At 42.1% G+C, this 23,782-nt stretch overlaps 1 protein-coding gene across 22 annotated transcripts in view; it reads left to right on the forward strand.

The window, feature by feature from the left end:
- The window catches only part of LOC102933943 (cytochrome c oxidase assembly factor 1 homolog), a 133,964-nt gene that overhangs the window by 36,429 nt on the left and 73,753 nt on the right, over nt 1-23,782 (forward strand). For 12 of the 22 annotated variants that reach the window (XR_006288839.1, XR_006288840.1, XR_006288838.1 and 9 more), the window contains 2 exons: nt 1,332-1,465; nt 20,789-20,972. The exons of 6 other annotated variants lie outside the window; for them this stretch is intronic. Coding sequence is in view for 12 of the 16 variants with exons in the window: in XM_043540527.1 (XP_043396462.1) it covers nt 20,942-20,972 (31 nt within the window). In the remaining 4 variants the exon portion in view is untranslated. The remainder of the gene's footprint in view (nt 1-1,331; nt 1,466-20,788; nt 20,973-23,782) is intronic. 4 more of the 22 variants (XM_043540529.1, XM_043540525.1, XM_043540530.1 and 1 more) reach the window with 2 other exon arrangements.

Here is a 23,782-nt window from a genome sequence, read left to right on the forward strand (position 1 = left end):
GCTATTCTTAACCCCACAAATAGACCACTGGACTGAATGAGTGTGAATAAGGCCATCAAGATATGGCCCATTGTGCACAGACACTGTGTTACTACATAGGAGTCAGAATAAGTGCAGCTTAAAACCATTGTTCAGTGCTAGGAAAAAAAAATCATTTTTATACACGCACATTCATGGACCCCCCAAACATGCAGAGTTAGATGAAGGATCCTTTAACAATGTAGGATTTGAAAAGTCCAGTAATGTGTTGAATCCCTCCAATAACCAGAGTGAGAGAGGCATATAGCACGCTGCTAATTTACCCAGCCCTTGGCTTAGTCTTAACTTCACACTTCACCAGCTCCCACTCCACTTGAAGTCACCAGCATACAGTATGCTGGAACATCATGTGCCCTGCTGAACCAAGAGTCGTAAGGCGGGGTGCGTTTTGCACGCAAGTAAGTTTAGTCCTCATGAAAGATCTACAGCTTTGGGTGGGAGGCTTCCATTTAACTGCAGAACTATTACCCGCCGGGCGGTGACAATGCCTGCTATCCCACCTTGCCCGAGCAACATGCCTCTTACCTAGTCTGGGGACTATTTATAGCCATGTAAAGTATCTCTGTATCTATCTGTTCATTGTTGGGGCCTCTCAACTGAGATTCCAACAGTTGTGGTGGCTCTTTGTGATATGGATAGCACTCCACATGGATTAAGAGATCCACCAGCTGGGTAAGCATCACATGGGCAGCAAAGCAGTTGCTATGTTAAGGGGCAGTGGTAAAAATTTTCCAAAGTGGCTTTGGCATTTAGTAGCTGGCCGTCACTGAAAGTCAATAGGATTTATGCATCTAAGCACCTATTGCACTTTGTTGGTTATTAGTGGGTAAAATTTTTGAGTGTTAACTTGCTGTTAAAACTCATTTGGTAGCATAACGTTGAAAATATGGGGAGCGAAACAGACTTCAGTAGTCTGGTTCTAGTGTGCAGTGAGTTTTCCTGGAGCATGTGATATCACCAACACAGCGTGAAGTTGGTATCTAAGTAAAAGCTACTCCATATGTTTACAGAGATCTTTCCTAGGGTAGGAAATGTGCCCTTGCTTTAATGATGTGCTGAACAGACCCTCTTACCCTTGTTCTTTGAGGCATCCAGCACATTAAATCTGGCTACTTTCCAGTAAAGTATAGGCAATCGAAGGATAGTCAAATTTTTAACCTTTTGAAAAAAGAAAAAAAGTGTGGGTTGAAGACAACTAAAGGATTAGAGGAAAAATTCTTCAGAGTCACACAATAGATCTCCGCTCCAAAATGCTGCTTTCTTCACATGTGCTCATCTTCCATTGATGACAGTTGGAGTTTGGCATACGTATGGAAAGCAGACTAGACAACTGGAGACGACCACTGCAGATTGCAGAAGAGAATTGTGCTCTTGGAGTAGCTGCTTGCCCGTATCTGCAAAGGGTCTATTCTTTTTCATGCTTCTGGTTTGTTTCCTTTATTTATTTATTTAGAAGTAGTCTCTCGAGACAATTGCAGGTGTTGAACTAGGCTGGCCTGCATTTTGCTCTTCCATTAGCTTGCACCTTTTGTAATAAATAATCTGTCTGGTCCCTGCAATGCAAACTGGAGGGATATTCCTGTTTTGAAGCAGCTGTGCTAGGGAAACTGCTGATGAAGAACAAAGTGGGAGCTACTGAGCAATCATTTGGAAACTGGCTATTAAAAAAAAAAAAAAAAGCCAGCTAATTAGAGCTTTGCGGAAGAGACAGCACTTTGTGCTAAACACTAGAAGGTAATCTCTCCAAATCCCATACACTGCCTCTAAAAAGCTATAATTAACCTCGTAGTATTCACTTTATGAATTAAAATTTAATTAAATATTTTCTGTCCTTAATGAACATATATTTGCAACCAGAAAAACCTACTGACAGCTGTATTTCCTAAGAGCAGCAATAACATTCAGGGGCCAGATAGACTAAACGAGGACCCTCAGCCCTGCTCCGACACAATGGAGGTAAAATTGGCTACCGAATAGCTGAATTTTTTTTTTTTTTTTAAAAAGCCTATACCTGCTTCCATGGTTTGAAGGGCAGCACCAAACTCATAGGAAGCATCTGGTGGAGGATGGCAGGTGGTACAGTCACCACGCATTTCTGCTATTTAAAGGTGGTGGATTTAAACAACACCTAATACACAGGAGTGGGTAAAAAAAATTGGTCACATTGCCTGTCCGCCCTCACATGCAGTGATACACAACCCAGGAAAGAGCTGGCTTGTCTGGACCTCTGGAAATTCTGCAGGTCTGATTGGTGCTTAGGTCTCAGAATGAGAAGAGCACAGCTCACAGGAATGTCTGTCTAAGATATATCACTATAGTACCTGAGCAACACACCACCTTTAATGTATTTATCCTCACGACACCAGTGATGAGCTGCCAAAATCTTAACAACCAGTTCCCTATAAAAAATTCTGATTTAAGGGATGTGCCCCAGTATGTGTTTTTTGTACCAACAGGGTTACCATACGTCCCTATTTTTCCCAGGAGGAATTTTTAAAATTTAAAAGTTCCTCCCGGACGGCGATTTAAGAACCAAAAAGCCTGACCTGTCCGGGACAATATGGATGTATGTTAACCCTGCCTAAAGTGTTTTTTTTTTTTTTTTTTTTTTTTTTAAAAAGATGGGCCTGAACTAGAAATGAGCTCCATTGCACATGTGTGGGTCCCCGCCGCTCCCTGGGGGTGTGCTAGGGTGACCAGATGTCCCGATTTTATTGGGACAGTCCTGATTTTAGGGTCTTTTTCTTATATAGGCTCCTATTACTCCCCACCCCCTATCCTGATTTTTCACACTTGCTGTCTGGTCACCCTAGGGTGTGCACATGTGTGGGTCCCCGCTGCTCCCTGCCCCCCTCATTGAAGCAGGTGTGCAGGGTTACTGCCCTGGGAACTGCAGGGCACCAGTGGACATGGTGCCAGCTGCAGACAGGGGTGTAGGGCAGGGCTAGCTGGAGGCAAGGGGGTGTGGGGGTTGGCTGCGGGCAGGGCAGGGGTTGGCTGCGGGCAGGGGTACAGGGGTGGCTGGAGACAGGCTGGTACGGGCAGGGGGTGCAGCAGGGGCTGGCTGCAGGCAGGGAGTGCGGGGGTGACTGGAGATGGGCTGGCTGCAGGCAGGGCAGGGGGTGTGGCAGGGACTGGCTGTAGACAGGAGGCAGGGGGGTGGCTGGAGGCAGGGCAGGGGGTGCAGCAGGCAGGGTGGTGGGTGCTCACGGGGAGAGTGGCTCAGAGCAGCCTGAGCAGCAGGATGCAGCCCAGGCCCAGCAGAGCAGCCGGGGACCCACCAGCCAGCATCGGGAACCCCAGGGCCAGGCGGCAATCCACATGGCTCCCGCAGCGCAGCGCCGCGCCCCTAGTGGCCGGAGGAGGAATTACATCACTTCCCAGCCGGAGCCCATCAAAGCCTCAGCGCCCCCTGCAGAGAAGTGGGTTAACAACCGGTTCGCGCAAACTGGCTCCAGCTCACCACTGCACGACACCCTGGTGAGGTTGGAAAGTATTATCCCCATTTTACAGATTGGGCACTGAGGCATGAGTGACTTGCCCAAGATCACACAGGAAGTCTATAAAAGGGCAGGAAATTTAACCCTGGTCTCTCAAGTCTTAGACCAGTGCCCCAGCCACTGGTCCGTTCCTGCTGTCCATGAATTGTACGCTCCCTGAATTTGCCAACACACAGAAAGCTGCGCTGAGTAATTGCAGTGGTGATGTGGGAACCCACACGAACCAATTGCCCCTCCCACAAGGGAAAGAAAATGGCCTTTATGCCCCATACCTTTCCAAAAAGAGATACACAAACAATGCTTTCCTCAACCTCATAATAATAAAGGGGGTAGGGTGGGAAAGGGGAAAAGACGAGTGCAACATCCTGATCTTATATTTACGTTTGCTTCATCATGATGGTGCAACCGAAATGGCAACGTTGAGTCACAGCTACACATAATCCTGTGCTGACACATCGTGAAACAAACCTGATCTGTTAGAATACTGTATGTATGTTACATGGATTTCAATACAAATAAAGGTGATAGTACCAGTGTGCGGCAATTCTTTTGTAATGTAAGTAAACACTAGACGGAACTCAAAGGTTCATATGGTTCTAGACGGGACAGATCCTTTAACTATTGCAATCTCCTTTTGTACCTGTCACGCAGCATTATTTCCCTGCTTTTTTAAAAAAAAAAAAAATTATTTTCTTCCAGAATCCAACAGCCCCTCTGATTTTTAGAGAAAGTGGAAACATAGCTTAGTTTTGAACTTTAGCTCCAGAAATACAAATATCAGGTCTAAATAGCAAAACAATTATCTTACATAAGTGTTAGTCAGTCGTACTAACTTGTGATTATAAATTCACGTCTCAGCACTTGCTCTCATCTTTTTCTGAAATTACATTTTCCATTTCCTAGGCTTTGACCTCAGGCAATGGATTTTTGAAGCAATCATGTCTTGATATTTTATTAATGTTAAATATAAACATTGCAACTTTAAGAGAGTGTTTTGTTTAATAAATACCTAGCAATCGAATGTAACAAAAGGAAATGCAAACAACATAGGCTTTTGCTAGAAGCTGTAGTTTTCACAGGCACTGTACTCTGAGATCTCAGCTATAACAAGTTTTATTTTCCATTGCCGTGTGTGGGTGGACATAGGGTATTTTCTAATTTTTTGTTATTGTGGTTACTACCACTGCTAACCTGTCAGTTGTCCATACCTTAGAAAGCTTGTAATGCCCTGGTAGGAAGCATTAATTCATCGTAACTTGAAAGAGCCTAGGTTTTGTCAAATTATGTGTAGTGACCGTAGCTCAAGAATTGCAAAGCGGTTTGGAAAAAAGGGAAAGATATAACAGGAAGAGATGAAGAATAAAATCTCTCTTCTCCTTTCTGCCCCTTGACTCGTCTCCCCTCTGCATTTTCTTTCTAAAAGTGGCCCAACCTCCTCCTTCCCAGATTTTTGTCCAGTTAGTCTTATTTATGTTGTTTAAGCCATTCTCGTTAGGGCATAAGTAATTGGCCCAAGGGAATGGATGGGAAGGAGTTTGTTAATCTAGGCTGCTTAGCTGTCATGGTGATAGGTAATCACAAAAAAAAGTGAAATAAAAAAAAAGGGGGGGGGGGAACCAAACCATTCCCTCCTGCTTCAGAAACTTGTGGGGTGGGGGTGAGGGGTGGGGAAAGAGCTAAGTGGAAAAAACTCTGCAGCCTTGTGCAGTTCCCCACTGATTATCTCTTCGGCTGCGGAAGGGGATTCTGGGGCACATGGAAATATACAAAGATCCAGAGGATCCTCAGGACATCTGAGGTGGTCCAGGACGCTAGCGGAGATGATCAGTGAAACCTCTGACCACCCTGATTCTTACAGTAAATGTGAAAATGGAACCTCCCAATAATTCTTGCCTTCTCTACTTCAAGGAAGTATTCTAAAAGAAACACCATCCAGCATTAATCATACTCTTTTGGTGAAACTAGACTAGTCCCTGCTTGCACTGACTTCTAGTATTCATTATGATGTTGCATACTTCTGAGGTACTTGTCCCACCTGGATAATCAGTGGAGATTTCCCATGTGCTTTAATAATTTCCTGTTCTTTTAACTAAGTTATTTGTGTAACATCAATAGTACACCAGGCTTTGATTCAACACTATTAGCGTTTCGCCATTTTAACGTCTGGTATTTTACCACTTAGTTATCTGCCCTAATCTTTAGCATAAAAAGGATTAGGCCAAATTTATTGAGGATGTTGGTTGTGTGCAATTTATTCTGTACATAGGATGCTTCAGTTATTGAACATAGCCTCACAAGTTAAGCATCTACTGTACAGCATTTTGCTGTATTTGTAGTGTTTTGGGGTCCTAGAGGATGGAAAATAATGAAGCAATAGAAGATGATCATATTTATTTTATAATATATTTAAAACTTAAGATATTGTCATGGTTATTTTTAGTAAAAGTCAGAGGGGTTGCTGTTAATAAACAATAGTTCATGTAAGTCCAAGCCCTGCTGCCCTGACGGGGGAGGGCCGACAGCTAGGGCCTCGCCTCCTTGGGTGGAAGTTTCTGACAGCTGGAACTCTGCCACCTGGGACTCGCTCTACCTTGTGGGGCTGACAGCCAGAGCCCCGCCATGTAGGGCTGAAGTTGCAGAGGTCACCAAAAATCACGGAATCCATGACCTCCGTGATGGACTCGTATCCTTACTTAGATTTAATCAATCAGATAATGCAAATAGGTCCTGATGCAGTGCCTACAGATGTTAATGGAGAGATTCCAGTTGACTTCTGTGGGCTCTGGATCAGATCCCTAGCACAGTTGTGTTTTAAAAACACAGATTATCAGTGCTAGCAGGGTTTGTTTATAATGGTTTCCCTGACCAGTATGGAAAGGTCTCTTATTTAGGAGGAAAGTCTGATAGAAATCACGTCCCTCACAATAAATTCCAAGTAAAATTAAGCCTCTTGAGTGATCTTGCGATAGAGCTCTCAAATATTTGGATATTTTTTTTTCAGGCGCGGCTTAATTTTACTTAGAAATTGCTGTCAGCTCCAGGCAGCTGGGGCTCCCGCTGTCAGCCTCCCCTATCCCCTGCTTGTGGAGCTTACAGTGAGAGCGCCAGAAGTGGGAGACCAGCCCCCTGTCTTGGGAGGGTGAAGAGCCCTAAGAGGGGTAGAGGGGAGGCTGGAGGGCTGAACTGTGGCCTGCCAAGAGGTGTGGGGGGGGGCTGACGAGGGTGAGAGGGCGCTATTGATGCTGGGTTATGAGCAGATGGAGTGAGTGCTGGGAGGGTGAATTGAGGGCAGTGGGGGTTGATGGGGTGGGGGGCTGAACTGATGAGGTGGTGATGCTGGGGTTTGAACTGAGGGGGGCTGGAGGACAGGATTAATTGCTGGGCAGGAGACGGGCAGATGTGGGGGATGAGCTCCTGGAGCAGGTGTCAAAATCACCTTATCCAGTACATGTGGGAGAGTGGGGAACACTAATTGTCACATGCACACACCTGGGGATGGGCAGGAGGAGTTAAAAAAAAAAAAAAAAAATCAAGAGACTGACCTAAAACACACAATATAATCTTTAAAAAAATACAACAAAACAAAACGATTTTTGATATCTTGAAGTTGGCAATATGGAGTCTGATTCTCAGGAAATCTACACAGTAAGATATAGATCAATCTAATAAACAGTCTACTCAGATCAGGAAATCACATTAGAACTGGCATGTGTAAATATGCAGTTTTTTGCATGGCAGCTAGATCACAGCTCACTTTTCTGCCATTTGTCTTTCATCAAAAGTTTAAACTGCGTGCTCAGCCTTTTTTTTTACTGGTCTTCTGGGAAGGATAATCCCAGTCTACTATACCATGTCTGTGGAAAACCATCACCTGACATACAATCCTCCCCCCCCCTTAAAGCTTTTCAAGTTTACAGATCTGAGCACTGGAGGTCAGAAGGGAAATCTTTTCCTTCCTTCCCCTCCTCCCACCCCGGCTTCAGACCCAGTTCCTTTAACCTCTGCCCCAAAAGTTTATTGTATACATGGCTCTTACAGGGCCTGATTCAAAGTCTGCATTGGAGTGAATGGAAAGACTCATTTAATTCAGAGGGCTTTGAACCAGACATTTCATCCAATGAGCTACTGAAAGCACTTCAAAAATATTAATTAATGAAACCTCAGAAAGGGACTGATTCAATGCACGTTGAAGTGAATGGAAATCTTAACCATTGTCTTCAGTGGCCATTGTATTGGGCCCAATATTTGTAGCTAGACAAGCAAAGAGCACAGTAGCCAAGTGGCACAGTTACTAATAGAATACAGGTATCTGTATTCCCAGTCCCAACCAGACCATGCTGGATATGAAGTCTATTTTTGTTCTTTGTTCACTAAGTTAGTTGCTCTCTCAGGGAAAACAACAGACTCTGTTGTATGTTGGCACCTCTCCTGTCCCCAAACCAACAGCGACTGCTTGAGTTTTTATGAGAGCTGTGCACTACCGTTTCTCCCTCCGAGAGTGGAGGAAACCAGCTCCAAGAGTAACCCTTTTGCTATGTAACCTTTTCTTAAATACCATCGACTGAATGCCATCACAAAGAGAAACAGCAAATATTGAAAGAGGAATGTGAAGAACATTATGAAAGGGATAAAGCAAGAGAAGGGAAACTGTTCAGACAAGTCTCTCGGGAAAGGTGATGTAATATGTACTGTGGGACATAACTAATAGTTGAAATACCTACTTAGGAGCTAGAGTAAGTTGTTACCAGAAGGCACTGTTGTCAAAAACAAAGCAGAGAGCAAGGAATACAATTGATTAGTTGGAGCTTGATTTGATAGAAATAGGGTAGGTCTAAAGTTTCAAAGAATATTGTTGAGGCTTAGGTGATTAGTGACTTGATGAGGGGGTTTAAGATCAATGGATGAAAGATACTTTATTGGTGTTTTAAAGGGCTACTGTTTTATTATTTTCTATAATCTGTATTTTGGTAGTGCTCAGAGGCCCCAATCAGGATTGGGCCAGGTGCTGAACACACACTCAGGTAAATGCTGTGTACTGTGGTGGCAAGGGTTTACTGCTGTTTAGTCTTATCTTGAAAGTTGCCCTGCATTGTCTGTCTTACCCTCTCATATTTTTTTTTTACAAGATCTTGTCTACAGCATGAATAATATTTTCTTTTTGAAAACTCCAACTCCTGTACTGCGTGTCCCATTGTAAGCAAAATGCTACACATGCAAACATTGAAAACAAGTAGCTGCCTCTAGAAAAAAAAAAATGCATGCATTTTCAGGTAGGCTAATTCATGAATAATGAATAAACGGCAAACAAACAAGTAATAACATATGGGCCATTGTAGATTAATTCATTATTGCAAACATAGCAAGGGTCAGACACCCAGGACTCCTAGTATGCAAGTTATATTGAGGAGTTGGAAGCTGTATTTAGAAGAAAGAGGCTGAAATTACTAATTAGTCAGTTACCCTCTTTCTGCATACCTGGAGAAGTTCAATTTTGAGAAAAATCTGCATTTTTTTTCCTCAATTAATTTAAAGTGGTTGGACAAAATTGGGGATTTTTTCTGTTGTTAGCTACCTGCTGTTTATAATGGGACTTTTGCAATTTCAAAACACGATGTTTAGTCATAATTACTAACACTTAGCCCTGCTGCAAAGTAGGCATAGGTAAAACACACGTACAGCAGGGGTGATAGTGTTGAGTGTTGCCTATGGCTGAGGAAATGAGTGGTTTTGTTGAATCCCTGAGGATCGTCTTCCCCATTCTTTGTGCCCTACACCCTTGTGGCCCTGTGTTGTTGCCACTTTCCTTTTGATCAAAAGGTGGAAGTTGACTAAGGCGTGGTCTACTTTAGGAAATTAGGTTGTCGTAACTACATCGATCAGGGGTGTGAAAAATCCGCACCCTCAGCAATGCAGTTAAACCAGCCTAATCCTTGGTGTAGACAGTACTAGGTTGACAGGAGAATGCTCCCATTGACCTAGCCACTGCCTCTCGGAGAACCTACACCAATGGGAGAACCCCTCCTGTTGGTATATGTAGTGACTTCATTGAAGCACTACAGCAGTGCCACTGCAATGTTTTAAGTGTAGACAAGTCCTTACTCTGTAAATACGAATCCTTAATTAGATAGTTTAACAATAATACATCCAGTAGCCTACTCTATTATATTGCAGTAGCACCTAATGGCTGACCAGGTCATGGCCCCACTGTGTATTGTACAGTGTAACTGACAGTTCTTGCCCCAAAGAGCTTACAGTCTCAGAATTATGCATTAGACACTGAATATACCAGGCCAGGTCCTCAGGCTGCTTTGCATTGCTCCGGGAGTATACTCAGGCCATAAACCCATTTTAAACTGTCCCCTGGCAGAAATCACTCGAGCACAAGGATGATCCTGCAGTTCCATACAGTTGACATATGCCTTGCCCTCTCCCTGCGGCTAATGCAGCAGAGGGAAGGGGACATGGCTACAGAGAAGGGGATACGGTTGGGACACCCCTATACCGTGCTGATCCTGGGCTGCATTTCTGGCCCTGCGTCTGTTGCAGGCCTTTGTAAGTTAGAGCAGCACGGGGATCAGGACAGTGCAATGGAGAGCTTTAAACCACCTTTGCACATCACTTGACTTGCACTCTGTGCTTTTGGGGCATGCCAGAGGATCAGACCCACAGTGTGTGCAACATCCAGCCCCCTAGGGTGTCTACACTGCAATAAAAATACCTGTGGCTGGCTTGTGTCAGCTGACTCGGGCTCACGGGGGCTTGGGCTGCAGGGCTATAAAATTGCACTGTAGACATTCAGATTTGCGCTGGTACCTGGGCTCTGGGACTCATAGGATAGCCAGTGTAAAACATTGTACTCTTTGCATGGGGATCAAACCATCCCCTTGCTTTGCTTGTGTTTAAGGCCAGACCTGAATAAAGCTTTGCTCTTTCACTGTTCCCCTGAAGCTCTAGAGGTTAACAATCCTCTGCTCTTCTTAGCCTACAAATCACAGAGCCTTCTCTCTTGTTCCGTTGCTCTCATTTGTGATTGCCTTTTCTGGCAATAAGATGCCACTTTGGGCTTTGAATTGTACAGCTGAGGCATTTTAAAAATCAAACCATCCTGGCTGAGAAAACTCAGGCACAATGCAAGGGAGCAGGAGCCAGGAGGGAGCTCAAACCACTTGACTTCATATTAAATCAGTGGCTTATTTGGACTAAAGAAGGATCGGCCCATCAAAAATGATATTGTATCCATTTCCTGGGGGGTGGAATTCTACATCTGCCAGGTTTGCCTCCTACCGGATAATTAACCCTTACTACACGTGTAACTGCTGGATAGTGGAGGAAAGATTTAATTTTCTGTCATGACCATGGGACTAATTAAAACATTCCTATCAGTTTTTAATGAGCAAGTTGTTACTTACAACAGTGTACCAGCTTAGACTCTCAGTCCCATAAAGTACCAATGGCACATATTGAATCACTGTTAATGAGCTGATTTGGGTATGGTTTCCCTCCCTCCCCCTTAAAATAAAGTAGCTTTTTGGCTACTTTAAAAATGATTGGTTGCTTTCTTCCCACTTATCTCAGCAATACTGTACACTGTATATGGTGATTAATAGCCACTTATGGGCATGGGCCGGCAAGACACCCAGACATTGTGGAGCCAATCTCTACTATACCTTTTGGTATAAAGGGTCCTTAAAAAGCAATAAATACCCCCTGGGGAAAACCTTCCACTTAAAGGAGCTCCCCTGCCAGTGTCAAACAGCCCTTGCTAGCCCAACTCCAAGCCCTTGGCATAGGAGGTTGTCAGAGGTGGAGAGTAGAAGGAAAGCAAAATGGCCTAGGGGAGGGGTGCGTTCCATTCTGGCTATCTGGGCCTATGCGTTGCAGAGAGCAAGCTGGAGCAACCCCAAGCCTGAATATACTGGATCAGAGTACTGGCAATGGGAAAATGCAGCTTAAAGCCCACTTTGCCCCGTTTCCAACCCCGTTCTTGGGCTCTGCACGGGAACAGACTGACTGAGAATCGGGCCCTGCACATCTACAGGCAGACTTCGCTATCTTGCTGTTACCATTTTCTGCATATAAGCCTTACACTGCCACTCTCTCATGCACAGAGGCTTACCTTACTAGGTGATGAGTCCCATTTAAAACAATGGGACCCCTTCTGGAGTAAGGTGCTATCACAGTGGAAGTAAGCATGGCAAAATATAGCTCTTAGTTATAAATATTGTAAATGTAAACAATGAGTACAAGTTAGTTGCTTAGTGGTTAGAAGCAGAGAGAGAGAGAGAGAGAGAGAGAGAGAAAGGGTGGCAGGAGCAGCGTATAACACATTTTGTTTTTTTTACGTTTCATCGTATAACTAACTATAACTGAATAAATTGCTAAGGGCTTGCCTCCTGCAAACACTCTCCTACCAAACACAGGATCAGATTGTGCTCACTTCCACCAGTATAAATCAAGAATAAATGAGAGAGAGAGAGAGAGAGAGAGAGAGAGAGAAGAATTGGGACCATGTGACAATTACAGGACTGGGCTCTCAGCTGTAATGTGAGAACTGAGCCAAATGGTAATCTGTTTTTCCCTAAACTCAGTATGCAGCTCTTGATCTAATTTTTTCATTTGAATCAACTTTAACTATGCAGCACTAAAGCTCTTTTCCTGCAGTGTAATCTAGTTTCTGTTCCCCATATGGAATTATATTTTTTTTTTTGTAAACACCAACCACATGAGATACACGTTTTGGCTCCTGAGGAAAAACCTCAAAGACCATGGGTTAGAGAGAACACAATTTCTGTTTTGAAGCAAAGTGCAGTTTTTAGGTTTTTCAGCATTTTTGATTCCCAACCAGTTTCTGCATGCAGAGAAACACAGCCTTAAAAGGGCAATGGTACATGCTCTGGAAACTAACTTTTTTTTTTTTAAATTACTTATCTAGTAAAGTCAACCTGCATGATGAAAGTGGCTCGTCACACTAGTGAAATGCATTAGTCACAAAACACACCCTTCACCACTTCAAGAGACTTCGATTATGGTGTACACTGTACTGTTTATAACAGAGCGGCCTCTTTTGTGGGCAGAAAATCCACTCCTCTTTGCATACACAATGCTATCGGTCACTCCACAGTTTTTCATTATCTTTTTTATATAATCCTAATTTTGCTCTATCAGTCATAGGCATAAAACCAAACCCACCCGTTCATATTTATGGAATGAGCCATTTATTTTCCCTTTTCTCTCCCCTCTCACCCTCCCAATTTAAAACATGTTTAGCTGTGATGTTGAAAGGTTCCAATCAGCATTGTACAACCTGCAAGGATGACCTTGTCCTTGTGACATCTCAAGGGGGAAGAGAAACACACGCTGTAAGTTTGTCAGAGCTAATACACTTAATAGAACAGAGTCAGCTGAGCAATGGATACCAGGCTTGTTCCTCAAAGTGGAACCCCTGTTTGTTCTGTCAGTTAGCAGCTGGACACTGCAGAGAGCAAGTGCGTGTGGGCATGCTGCAAACTGAGAAGATGTAAGGGGTGCTCTAACTTTGGATGATGGAAGAGCTGGCAAGGCTTGGAAAAGCTAGAGCCCTAAGGGAGGGAATAAGGTCAACATGACTACCCTTCTACTACAAGCTATTAAACCATCTTAGAGAGGGATCAGGGTGGCCAGCCTTAGGCCTGAGAATTTACAACAAACAAAATAGGGGATTAACAGCAGTGTGTTGCTTCCAGTTTGCATTCTCCAAGGAGAATGGAACTGGTGTGTTACATCAGGAGGGGCCAGCCATGACATAACTAATAATAATTTTGAAATACCACCTGAAAACGAGTATTTCTACTTTGTGCCAGAAGAAGAGGGAGCATAGAAGGGCTGCTACAAACAAGATGAAAAAAAGGCAGTAAGGTACATAGTAAATGGGGAAGGTGGGGGCTATGTTTAACAATTAATATTTTATTCTATCTAATCTTGATCCAACCTGTTGAACAGATAAAAGATTCCCAAGGTTATAAAAGTGTTTTTCAGAGTCAAAAGTTGTTTTCATGAGTCATGGGCAGAGTGAAGTGCAAGGAGAACCCAGCCCTGCCAGTAAGGCAATACCATTCTATTGTACTACAAGCTAGAGTACTCGGTTTTGGGCGTTGCCTGGGAATACCAAACGTCAGAGTTGGCAGTCTTTTCACGTTGCAGGAAAGTGATGAACACAGGCTGAAAGGGGGAGGCAACTGTGTCAGCCAACTTCAGCACCTAGTAGGAAATGGCTGATACAAACCTGATGAGAGGAAAAGCTAAGAGATTGGTCAAGCATAAGTGTTGGTGCTTTACTTATTACCATAGATTCCAACAATTTTACCTCTTTGGAAGAGCATTATGGGAAGTAGGGGTAAGACGTTGGCAAGAGCAGCAGGGTTTTAAGTGTTTAGTGTATATGTAGGGTAGCTAGAGGAGACTGGTGTTTTCATAAAATTGAACTTAACACTTCAGAGCTAAATTTCTCTCTCACACTTCAAGTGAACACCAGTATTACTCATCCACACTGGCATCAGTTGGTCTGACTAGCGTGAAAGGATTGCAACTGAAATTTTTATCACAGGGGATGGCAGGTTACATTCTGGAATACTAGAGCATCTTGCTGACTTGCAAAGATGTTGCTTTGCATGCAGTGTAATTCATTGGCTAGTTATTAAATCCTGTCTAAAGGGCTTTTCTTCACCTTTGGATAGTGCTTTTAGAAACTCAGAAGTCTCTCCAATACTTTGATTATTTGGAAGAATATTCATGATAAAACAAAAAGTGTCTGCAGCTTGGAGATCTGTGTACCAAAGTGTAGTATAGTTTGTAGAATACATTGTCTTTAAAATTAAAACAAAACATCACCACAGAAGCACTACTAGGGTTACTGTATTGTATTCCCCTGAACATGTGCAAGTGTATTGCAGAAGACACTATCCAAATAAATGAAATTGTAATTTCCTGTTGGAGCAGCAAAAAAAAACCCAGGGTCATCGATCTAAACCAAGAATACAAATGATTTCCTCTGCACAAAGCTGCCAAATGCTTGACGTTATTGATTTCCCCCTGCTGCTAACCAAACACTTCTGGGTCTGTGATGTGCATCAACAGATTATTGATAAAGTAAACAATTCATTGAATTAAAAAAAACCTGTAGCAGAGACTAGGATCCTTGTAGAAAAGCATCTACATTAAAATAAAAGGGGGTAAAAATATTCTAAAGTTTAATTATTTTGTAGATTCACATTTCTGGAACTTGAGTTTATTTAAACATACAAACAAACCCTGAAAGGACTGAAGAGAACCCTTGCCTTGAGAAGCCAAGAAAGAATTCTTATAAGAAGAGATGCTCAGAATTTCAAGGCACTGGGAAGAAATTAGTGATTGAAATGTAAAAAGATGAGTCAGTCGCATGTTAAAAGCAGTTATTTTAATTTTATTTATTTATTTATTTTATCAGCAGGAGGCCTGCGCAGTTGTCTTACATTGTTGCAGTAAGAGCTGAGCACAGCTGAGGCCTGGCCTTGGAATATGTCATTCTGAAGATAGCACGTGTGGTATTAATAAATGTAGAACAATAGTTGCTGTCAAGTTGGTTAGAAGGCAGTAGTTCACTGAATGGGCCCTGACAATGTCAAAAACCACTAGAGCAGAGCCTGAGAGTGTTTTATATGCTTCAGCTGAACCCAAAAGATGAATTGATGCCCTGGATCTGGTTTTAAGGCATCTGTCTACTTTAGAGAGTGTATGGTTTTTTTTGAAGAAGCAGGCAAACAATTGCTTCCCGCCCCCAATTTTCTTTTGTCATCTGTATAAACTCAGACAGGAAGAAGACAAGACACAATAGAACAAATTCTGCTGTGATATAAACAGATGCAACTCTACTGGAATCAATTGAGGCTTCAATGAAGTTGCTCCTACTTCCACCATGTCTGAATATGGCCTGTTATTTCTTATGTCCCTAGAGCAGAGTGGCCCACCGGTTAGAGCACTGGATTCGGACTGGGGAGACTTGGTTTCTACTCCTGGCTCTACCGCTGGGTGACCTTGTGCAAGTCACATCACCAATCTGTGCTTCAGTTTCCCCATCTGTAAAATGGGGCTCATGGTACTGACATCCTTTGTAAAGATCTTTGAAATCTACTGATGAAATAGTACTATATAAGAGCTAGATTATATTAATTAGGGAAGAACCAATTGGAAGAGATAATAGCAGGAAGTACACAAACAGATTACCAAGCGATGAAAAAAAACAAACACATTAAGCTTCCAAACTGACTTAAAAGAAGGTGTGACTGTTTTCCCCACCTTTGCATTTGTGCCTGTCTACAGAGGAATACAATTAAGAAACATAGTCACTGATTAGTAACAAAGTGTTTACAGGCTCGTCAGTTCTTTAATAAGTACAGAACTACAGCTACTATAATTATTCTGCTCCTTTAATAACACACCTCCATGCCATTTGATTTTTATTTTCAAGGTGTCCCATTTCCCTCCCCCCTCCATGGGCAATTATTATATTTTGCTGCTGAAGCAAGCAGTTGTGTCCCTTTATAATGTACATATTATACTTAAACAACTCACACTCAAAAGGGTTTCCTTCTAGGAACTCAAGGCACTTTACATACACAGAAGCCTCACAAACAATCCCAACAGTAAGCATTAGTATGCCCGTTTCTACACATGGGAACTAAGACACAGAAAGGTTAAGATTTTGGCCAGAGCTACGTAGAGAGTCAGTCAGAACCAGAACTGAATAAAACCCAGGAGTCCTGACAGCTCCCTGCCCAACCTCCACTTCCTCCATATGAATTACCTAAGGCACAAATAGATGTAATACTTAATGGGACACAGACACTTCTTTTTTTGTATCAAATGTTTTCATATCTAATTTGAGATCTTTTAAAACAACATTTTCTATAGTGATTGTATCACCATCTCAGCTCTCTGCACCCGCAGAAATGCGGAGATGGCAGTATGGGATTGAACAGGAGACCAGGAAAAATAAGAAAACATACATATGGAAATATTTATCTCTTTATGGTGGAAAACAAAAGTGTTTCCTGTACAGTCTTCAATTTAGGATGTCTGTGGGGATGAGTCTCTTCCACTGTAATTAAAGGAATGATTTCCAGCTAACTTAAATGTTCTTTTGGAATAGAGTATAAACACACCTTATGGACAAACTTATTTGTAAATACTGGAATTTATGATGAACAAACATTTAAAACCCAAGAAACAAATGCTTGGAAGTTTTATAGCATTGATATAAGGGGAATAATAAATGCCATTGGCTAGCCTATTCAAATGCAACTACATTTGGGTGCCTGACTTGAGAGAGTGTCAAGGGCCTAGTTTCAAACTGTTCAGTGCTTTCTGAAAATCAAGCCCCTTTAAGATATCTTAGGTTGAGCACCCACAAACTGGGGCCCCACAACTCACTTGCCACTTTTGAAAATCTTACCCACTTACAATATTTAAGAATGTGCCATGCTGTTTGCAGACCCCGAAACAGGACTGTAATACTTTAGATTGGCGGTCAGATCCTGGGCTGGGGTAAAATTGTAATAGTTCCATCAAGGAGCCGAGGGTCGGCCCCCATCTGCCTCATGTAACTTCACTGTAAAAAGTGAACTCTGTCTTTGTTCGGCAAGGGGCGTCTTTCGCAGGGTGGTAAGCGTCATTGCGGGAGAGGAAGGAGGAGCCCAGTGTGACTGTCCTAATCACTAGCCCAGGAGACCCAGATTCAATTTCTTGCCCCTGCCATAGACTTCCTGTGTGACTTTGAGCAAGTCACTGAGGGTACGTTCCACAGCCCCCAGCTGCATTAGCCTCCGAGCCTGGGACAACAAAATTGGGTTTGCACTACGGTGCTAAAAATAGCTGGGGGGGTGGAGGGGCGGGGGAAGAAAGCTTCAGAGCCTGAGCTGTAGCCCAAGATGCAACTTAAATATGTTGTCTACATAGCTATTGCTAGATGCTCCACAAATCTGGGTTCGTCAATGTGGGCGGAGGCTCACCGCCACTAGCCACATAGGTGTGCCCTTAGTCTCTCTGTCTCAATTCCCCATCTGCAAATGGGGAGTTAACTCATAGGGGTGTAGTGAGGACATTAAAGATTATGAGTTGCTTAGATACTATGGCATTTGAGGCCACACAAGTATCTTAAGATTCAACGAATAAATGAAGAGGCCATAAAAATAATGTAACAATACATTTCTGAAATGCTTCCTTTTATGGAGAGAAGCTGACTCAGAACCAACACACCCTTTTTCTTACATGATCCATGAATGAAGTTATGTCATTCTTTAGATTAAGTCAAGGTACTGACAACAGATGTTGAGCGTGTGAAAAATGGCCAGACGTGTGTGGGGCAGTTTCCTTGCCACTTTCCTGCTCCTCTTTGACCTTCACATCTGATCTCACAAGCTCAGTCTATGAACTTCCCAACTTCAGTCTGTCTGAACGAAGAACCTGAGGTTGTAGAGGAATTTTCTAAATATATGATAGAGTAGCTGCCTCTCTGCTTAGAGTAGTGTGTTTCTAGGTCACATTCCCTGTTAACCATGTCATGTTGCTGATGTTTCGACTTATTTTTAAATTGCAGTATATTTAAGCTCTATTTTTGCTAAATCCTATTTTTTCTGTAATAGATGTAGCTAGTATTGAATCAGGGCTTCCAGGGTCCTGATTCCATAGCAGGGACCCTGGAAACCCTGGGGTCTCCAGCAGCAAACTAGGCAGGGTTCTGTTGGACCCCTGCCAGTGTTTCATAGGAACTTTGTCTAAATAGATACATTTCCATCAAACATATTGATTGGGATGAATCCATATCTTCCATTAAAAAGCTGTTTCTTTGGACAGTTCCTGACCAGCTTTAGTCAGGATCTTTTGTTGGTGCTTCTCGGCACTTCTCCAAAAGAAATATGTAATTTTTAATTTCTTCAGTTTTTCTTGCTCTTTATTGTAAAATTTATCATTTTACAGTAATTTATAAATCTTTTCTGTTTATATATTTTTCCATATTGGGATTGTATTTGCTGAATTAAAAATATATGCATCTCAATGCCTTTAATTTTGGATCAGTATATGTAGCACATTGTGTATTGGACACAGATGGCTAGTCAGTGAGCAGATCCGAGCACTAAATAGCTATTACTGCATTCCAAGCACTGCAGCTTCTTTGATTTCTCACTCAACTGGTTTACGAACTCTTAAATTATCACTCGTCTTGCAGATTCAGTGATCATATTCTAGGGAGCTGTGGACAAATAAGATGTATGCATACATCACATTATGAAAGTGTCCCTTGCTTGACAGACCATCTCTCTCAAGCTCCTGTTAAGCAGTATTTTTCCTCTCATATCTACGGCACAAGATAGTTGCTAAAGTAACATAATCACCATTTTCTTAAGTAAGTTTCCTATGGTAATTTGAGAGCTGTGCTTTGACACTGGCTCTTGTTAGAGCCAATACGTGGCAGGAATGTTTAGCTAATTCTGTGATAGACGTGCCTGGCAAGTTGGTATCTGTTCAGTTTTCATGGGCATTTAGGGAATTAAATTAAGAGTTTAGAACAGAGTGATTCTTTCAAAGCTTTGGGTATGGTTCTTGTGATGTCACACATGCTTGCAGAGAAACCAGGAAGTCTGCACCTTAGACTTCTCAGGTAAACATCTCAAATATTGTTCAAGTACACATACCAGTTACATTTTAAAATCTGACTACAACAGGTACTTTCTTCCTGTTCTGAAATCTTACTCTTTAAATCTTTTGTAATTCACCTTTAAACACAAGAAGCTAATGTTCTTTTTTTTTTTTTTTTTTAAACAGAAGCACACAGTTAGGACTGCTAATGACAGATTAGTAGGTATTAACCTATAATGCCATTCTCTAATAACAGCAAATATGGGTCACACTACAGCTATAATTATCCTGCTTCTCCTGTAACACATCCTATTTTCAGGTCTTTACAGTATATCCATAGTGTTTCAACCTGGGTAACTGGTAGATGTATTTATCTTCAGAAATGTCGACGGTGGACCCCCCCTCCCCTCCCGCTCTAATCTGTACATAAGCCTTTCATCTTAGGATCTGAAAGCACTTTGCAAATTTAGAGATGGAACCTTTGTGCATCAGTGGGATTTGGGAGAAAAACCAGAAGGATTTGGTCCCTTGTCCCCACTGAGGTAGACAAAATCCATTTTACAGAAGGGTAACCTGGGGCATGGCAAGACTAAGGAGGGGGGAAGGCACAACAGTGAATGGAAAGGGGGATAGGTAGCACTGGAAGAAAGAAAAAGTTGAGAAATGAGAGAAAGCCAATGAGGAAGAATAGAAGAGTAGTCTAGGGAAGGAGTGAATACATGGGGGATGGTGTGAATACAGAAAGCTGAGGGAAAGAAAAGGAAAGGAGACAGCATAACATACATGTATATACACATACATACACACAGACACACATATATATAAATAAAAGAGAGGGAACAGCAGGTAATGGTGGGGGAGGTGAGGAAGGAGGTTATGAAAGACAATGAATAAAAATAAATGAAGATGAGAGAGAATATGAAAGTGCACATAAAGGAGAAGAGGTTGAGGGAGGGAGGAGGAAGAAAGCTAAAAAAGTTGGAGGGGAAAATGGAAAAGAAACCCATCTTTAGCTTATTTAATGATGCGTTCATGCTCCTATATTTTAGTGCATTTCCCTAGGTGTGCTATATCTGCAAGAGTTGATAGAGGGATGGGTGGCTATTATGAATTCTTAATAATTATGTTGGCTACTCTAGATATTACAGTTAATTAACTAGAGATAGAAGGCAGAAAATAGGCTAAAATTCACCAGAAAGAGCACACAATCCTTTCACCGATTGGGGTCTAGTTATCTCCCTGTTATATGGAGAGCTAACCCTTGGAAGCATTTTCAGCTTCTAGAGAAGAGTCTGTGGATCCCGGTAAGAGTATTTCAAAGTCAAGTCAGCATATCTATTTCTGTAAATGTCAAAAATACTCCTCCCGAAACGGGATGGGGAAGAATTAAAAAAAAAACCACCCCTTGTTACTCTTCATGTTGATAGTCTGTAAACTTAAGTGATTGAGCTTTTGCTCAAGGTAAGTAACTTGTGCAAAGTCTGCATTTGCATTTCAAAATGCACTAGCACAATATCAGTGAAGATATGTGGAAAAACAGTGAATTAAAATATTACTGTTGAAGCAGACCTATTGTATCTACTTATACTTCCCCCGTTTAGTGACAACACTGTGGAAGAAAGTATTTTGTGGGCATTACCATCAAACCATCTCTGAAGCCCGGTGTCTCCAGACATGTTATTGGGAGAGAAACCGGATCAGACCCAGCTGCCTTGTACATACCAAACAACTCACTGTTTCGTCTTACAAGAGTCATGGACAGTTATTTCAATCTCATTCTTTTGGGTAAGCTGAATTTGTCACTAGCTGGTAAGAGTGAAATACATGAGGAGATGTATAGTATGTGAGATTTCCTGGTCATCTCCCTGATCTTGTGTGTCCTCCATACCTAAGTGACTTGTTTTCCCAAAAGTTGACTCTGTAATCTGATCAAGTTCTAATTCAGAGTTGCTGAATTGAAGAGGCAGAGGGATTTTCAAAAAAATGAGTAGGACATAGCGTCAGCTTCCTGAATGTAGACACTCAGAGCATACTTGGGCACCTAAATAAGTCACCTGATTTCCGACACCAAATGCCTCAAATCTCAACATTTGGCCACAGAGAAAGTGCAGGTGCCACTCTGCTCATTTAAAACAGCACTGTTTCCAAGTATAAAAACTTCTGGCTGACTGGATTTATGGCACACTTATGTATGCTTGTGTTCCACACAAGTATGGGGCCAATGAGCAGGTCGGAGAATTAATGCAATGATTACATTAGGTTTTGTGCTGCCCCCTCAGTCTTCAGTGTGATTGCTTCCATTATTATATTTGTATTGCACTAGTTCCTGGAACCCCAGTCATGGATCAGAGCTCTACTGTGCTAATAACTGTATAAACTGTAAAAAGATAGCCCCTGTCCCCAAAGAATTAAGATTCTGAGTTTTTGTGATTGTAATCTGAGACATGTACAAATAAGATGTTATATACACACACCCTGGTGAAAGTGCCCTTTGTTTCAATGCTACTCTCTACCGCACCTGTGGAGGAGGAGGAATGTTCGGCCAACCTCAATGAGGATAGAAAGATAAGGTCTTAAATAAATAATCAGAGAGGTGCATATATATATCAGAGTCTAAAATCTAAACCTCCTCAAGTGTCAGGGACTCCCTGAAACCAACCATCTTTCTCTCTAGAGGTCCTCCAGCTCAGATTCAAAACAAGCCAAAGTCTCATGGGAACAACTGCTTTTGAGAGAATTCCACCATTTGAGAGAGCTGAAATGAACTTGTGCAATTGTCACCACTCTGGGCTTATTATATTTCAGTGCTATAGAACTCCAAACCTGAGTTGGTCTCAGCTTCAAACTGAACCCTAACCACCACCATCTCTTGGGCCTGGATCTTTACATTACATTTTTATTGTGTGAAATAAAGTTGCCCAGCAATTAGAAGGCTGTGCTTTCAGACTGGTTCTCTGGTGAGAGCCATACATCCATTCTTTTGATACTGCCTATTCGGTATTCTTTCATGTGCATGAATCTCAACCTAGCTTTCCTCTTGATATTAAAATTAAAGACTCTTCCTGCAAAGTAGGTCACTTCCTCCTTTTGTGTCAGTCTTCTTGGAACTTGTGCTTTTCAATAGTAATTGTGAAGAAATCTGCATTTGTTTTTCACAAGCTGACTCACATGCCCTTTAGTGGTCTAACAGATTCTTACCCTAGCTGTGAAGACATCTTTATAGAAAATGAACGGTAACAGTGAAGTAGAAATACTCATTGCCAATATCCTAACTTCAGGTTGCTGTGCTTATAGGGCCGGCTTAGATTCTCAGAAACTCACTGTTTCCGCCTTGTTACTGTTACTCCCTGTGCTGTGAATGACATGTACATTCTCTCTCTTTCCGAGATACCTTTACAGACCACAGGGTTCCCAAGTTGTTTGCTACTTTCCACAAAGCACGATTCCCTCCACACCCCTCATTAATCTTAGCAAAAAACCAGATAGCTAGCAGAACTAGCATGACAATCCTGATGATTGGTCTTTGTTAATATTCATATCTTAATACATGTTCAGGAACCCAAAATCCTATTTCTCACTTGTATTTTATAGATCACACTTAAAATGTCACCAGTTGTTGCTTGGTTAAGGGTGTAAAATGTTCTGATGGGATCTTTTAGCCCAAAAGTTCACAGGTAGTCATCCTGATTAGGGAAAGGAAATTAACCCCTGGTGAGTGAAATAATAAAATTTCATGGAAATTTACACCCTTACCACAGAACAGGGGCACAGCAGGATGTAGTTTTCCCAACAAACAGATTCCTGAATTGCTATTGAAAAGTTCTCTCTAAAAGCCCCTGTTGCATGTGCATGCCTTGATCACACCATCTATCAGCTGACAACACGACAAGAAACTTACGGTCTAATACACTTACAGTGTAGATGGTAGCTGACTGAATTGTGGTGCTGCCTGAGGAAGTGAGATCAGAATTCTCTTTTCAGCTCTTTGGAGACTTGTTAAAATATGCTTAAAAAGATTCTCCTGGGAGAATTCTGGGCCAAAAAAAATTAAATTCTGCACACATTATTGCAAAATTCTTCATATTTTATTTGTCAAAATAATATAAATATAATCACGCCAATTTTAATTATTTTGGTAATTTATTTAAACTACAGTACAATGGATGGAGAATGGGAGTGGGTAGCATTGGAGGAAATACCCAAATCCACTGTCTAACAGTAATGGAGCTAGGTCTGATCCTTTATTTCTTGTTATTAGCCAACACATATATGCAGCCATTAGCTCAGCATTACATCATAGGCAACTGAAAAGCTAGTGAGGGCTGGGGTATCAAACTCACAGTTTATAAAGCCATACTGTCATTTACAATTATGAACCTTTACACCACTCTGGCAATGTAAAGAAGCCTTAAAACATTTACAATGTGTTTTATGCTCCTGGGGGAATTCACTAAGAATGGGAACAACTAAGCAGACAGGCTGCTACATTATGCTCTGCCTGAGGGGACAGAGCCTGCCTCCTCCTACCTCCAAACACCTCAAAGCCCTGCCCCTCCACGCTGGGTGTGCTGCAATAGCGAGCCAGGGTCTCTTTC

The sequence above is a fragment of the Chelonia mydas genome, chromosome 2, assembly GCF_015237465.2.
Source record: "Chelonia mydas isolate rCheMyd1 chromosome 2, rCheMyd1.pri.v2, whole genome shotgun sequence".
Classification (NCBI taxonomy): domain Eukaryota; kingdom Metazoa; phylum Chordata; order Testudines; family Cheloniidae; genus Chelonia; species Chelonia mydas.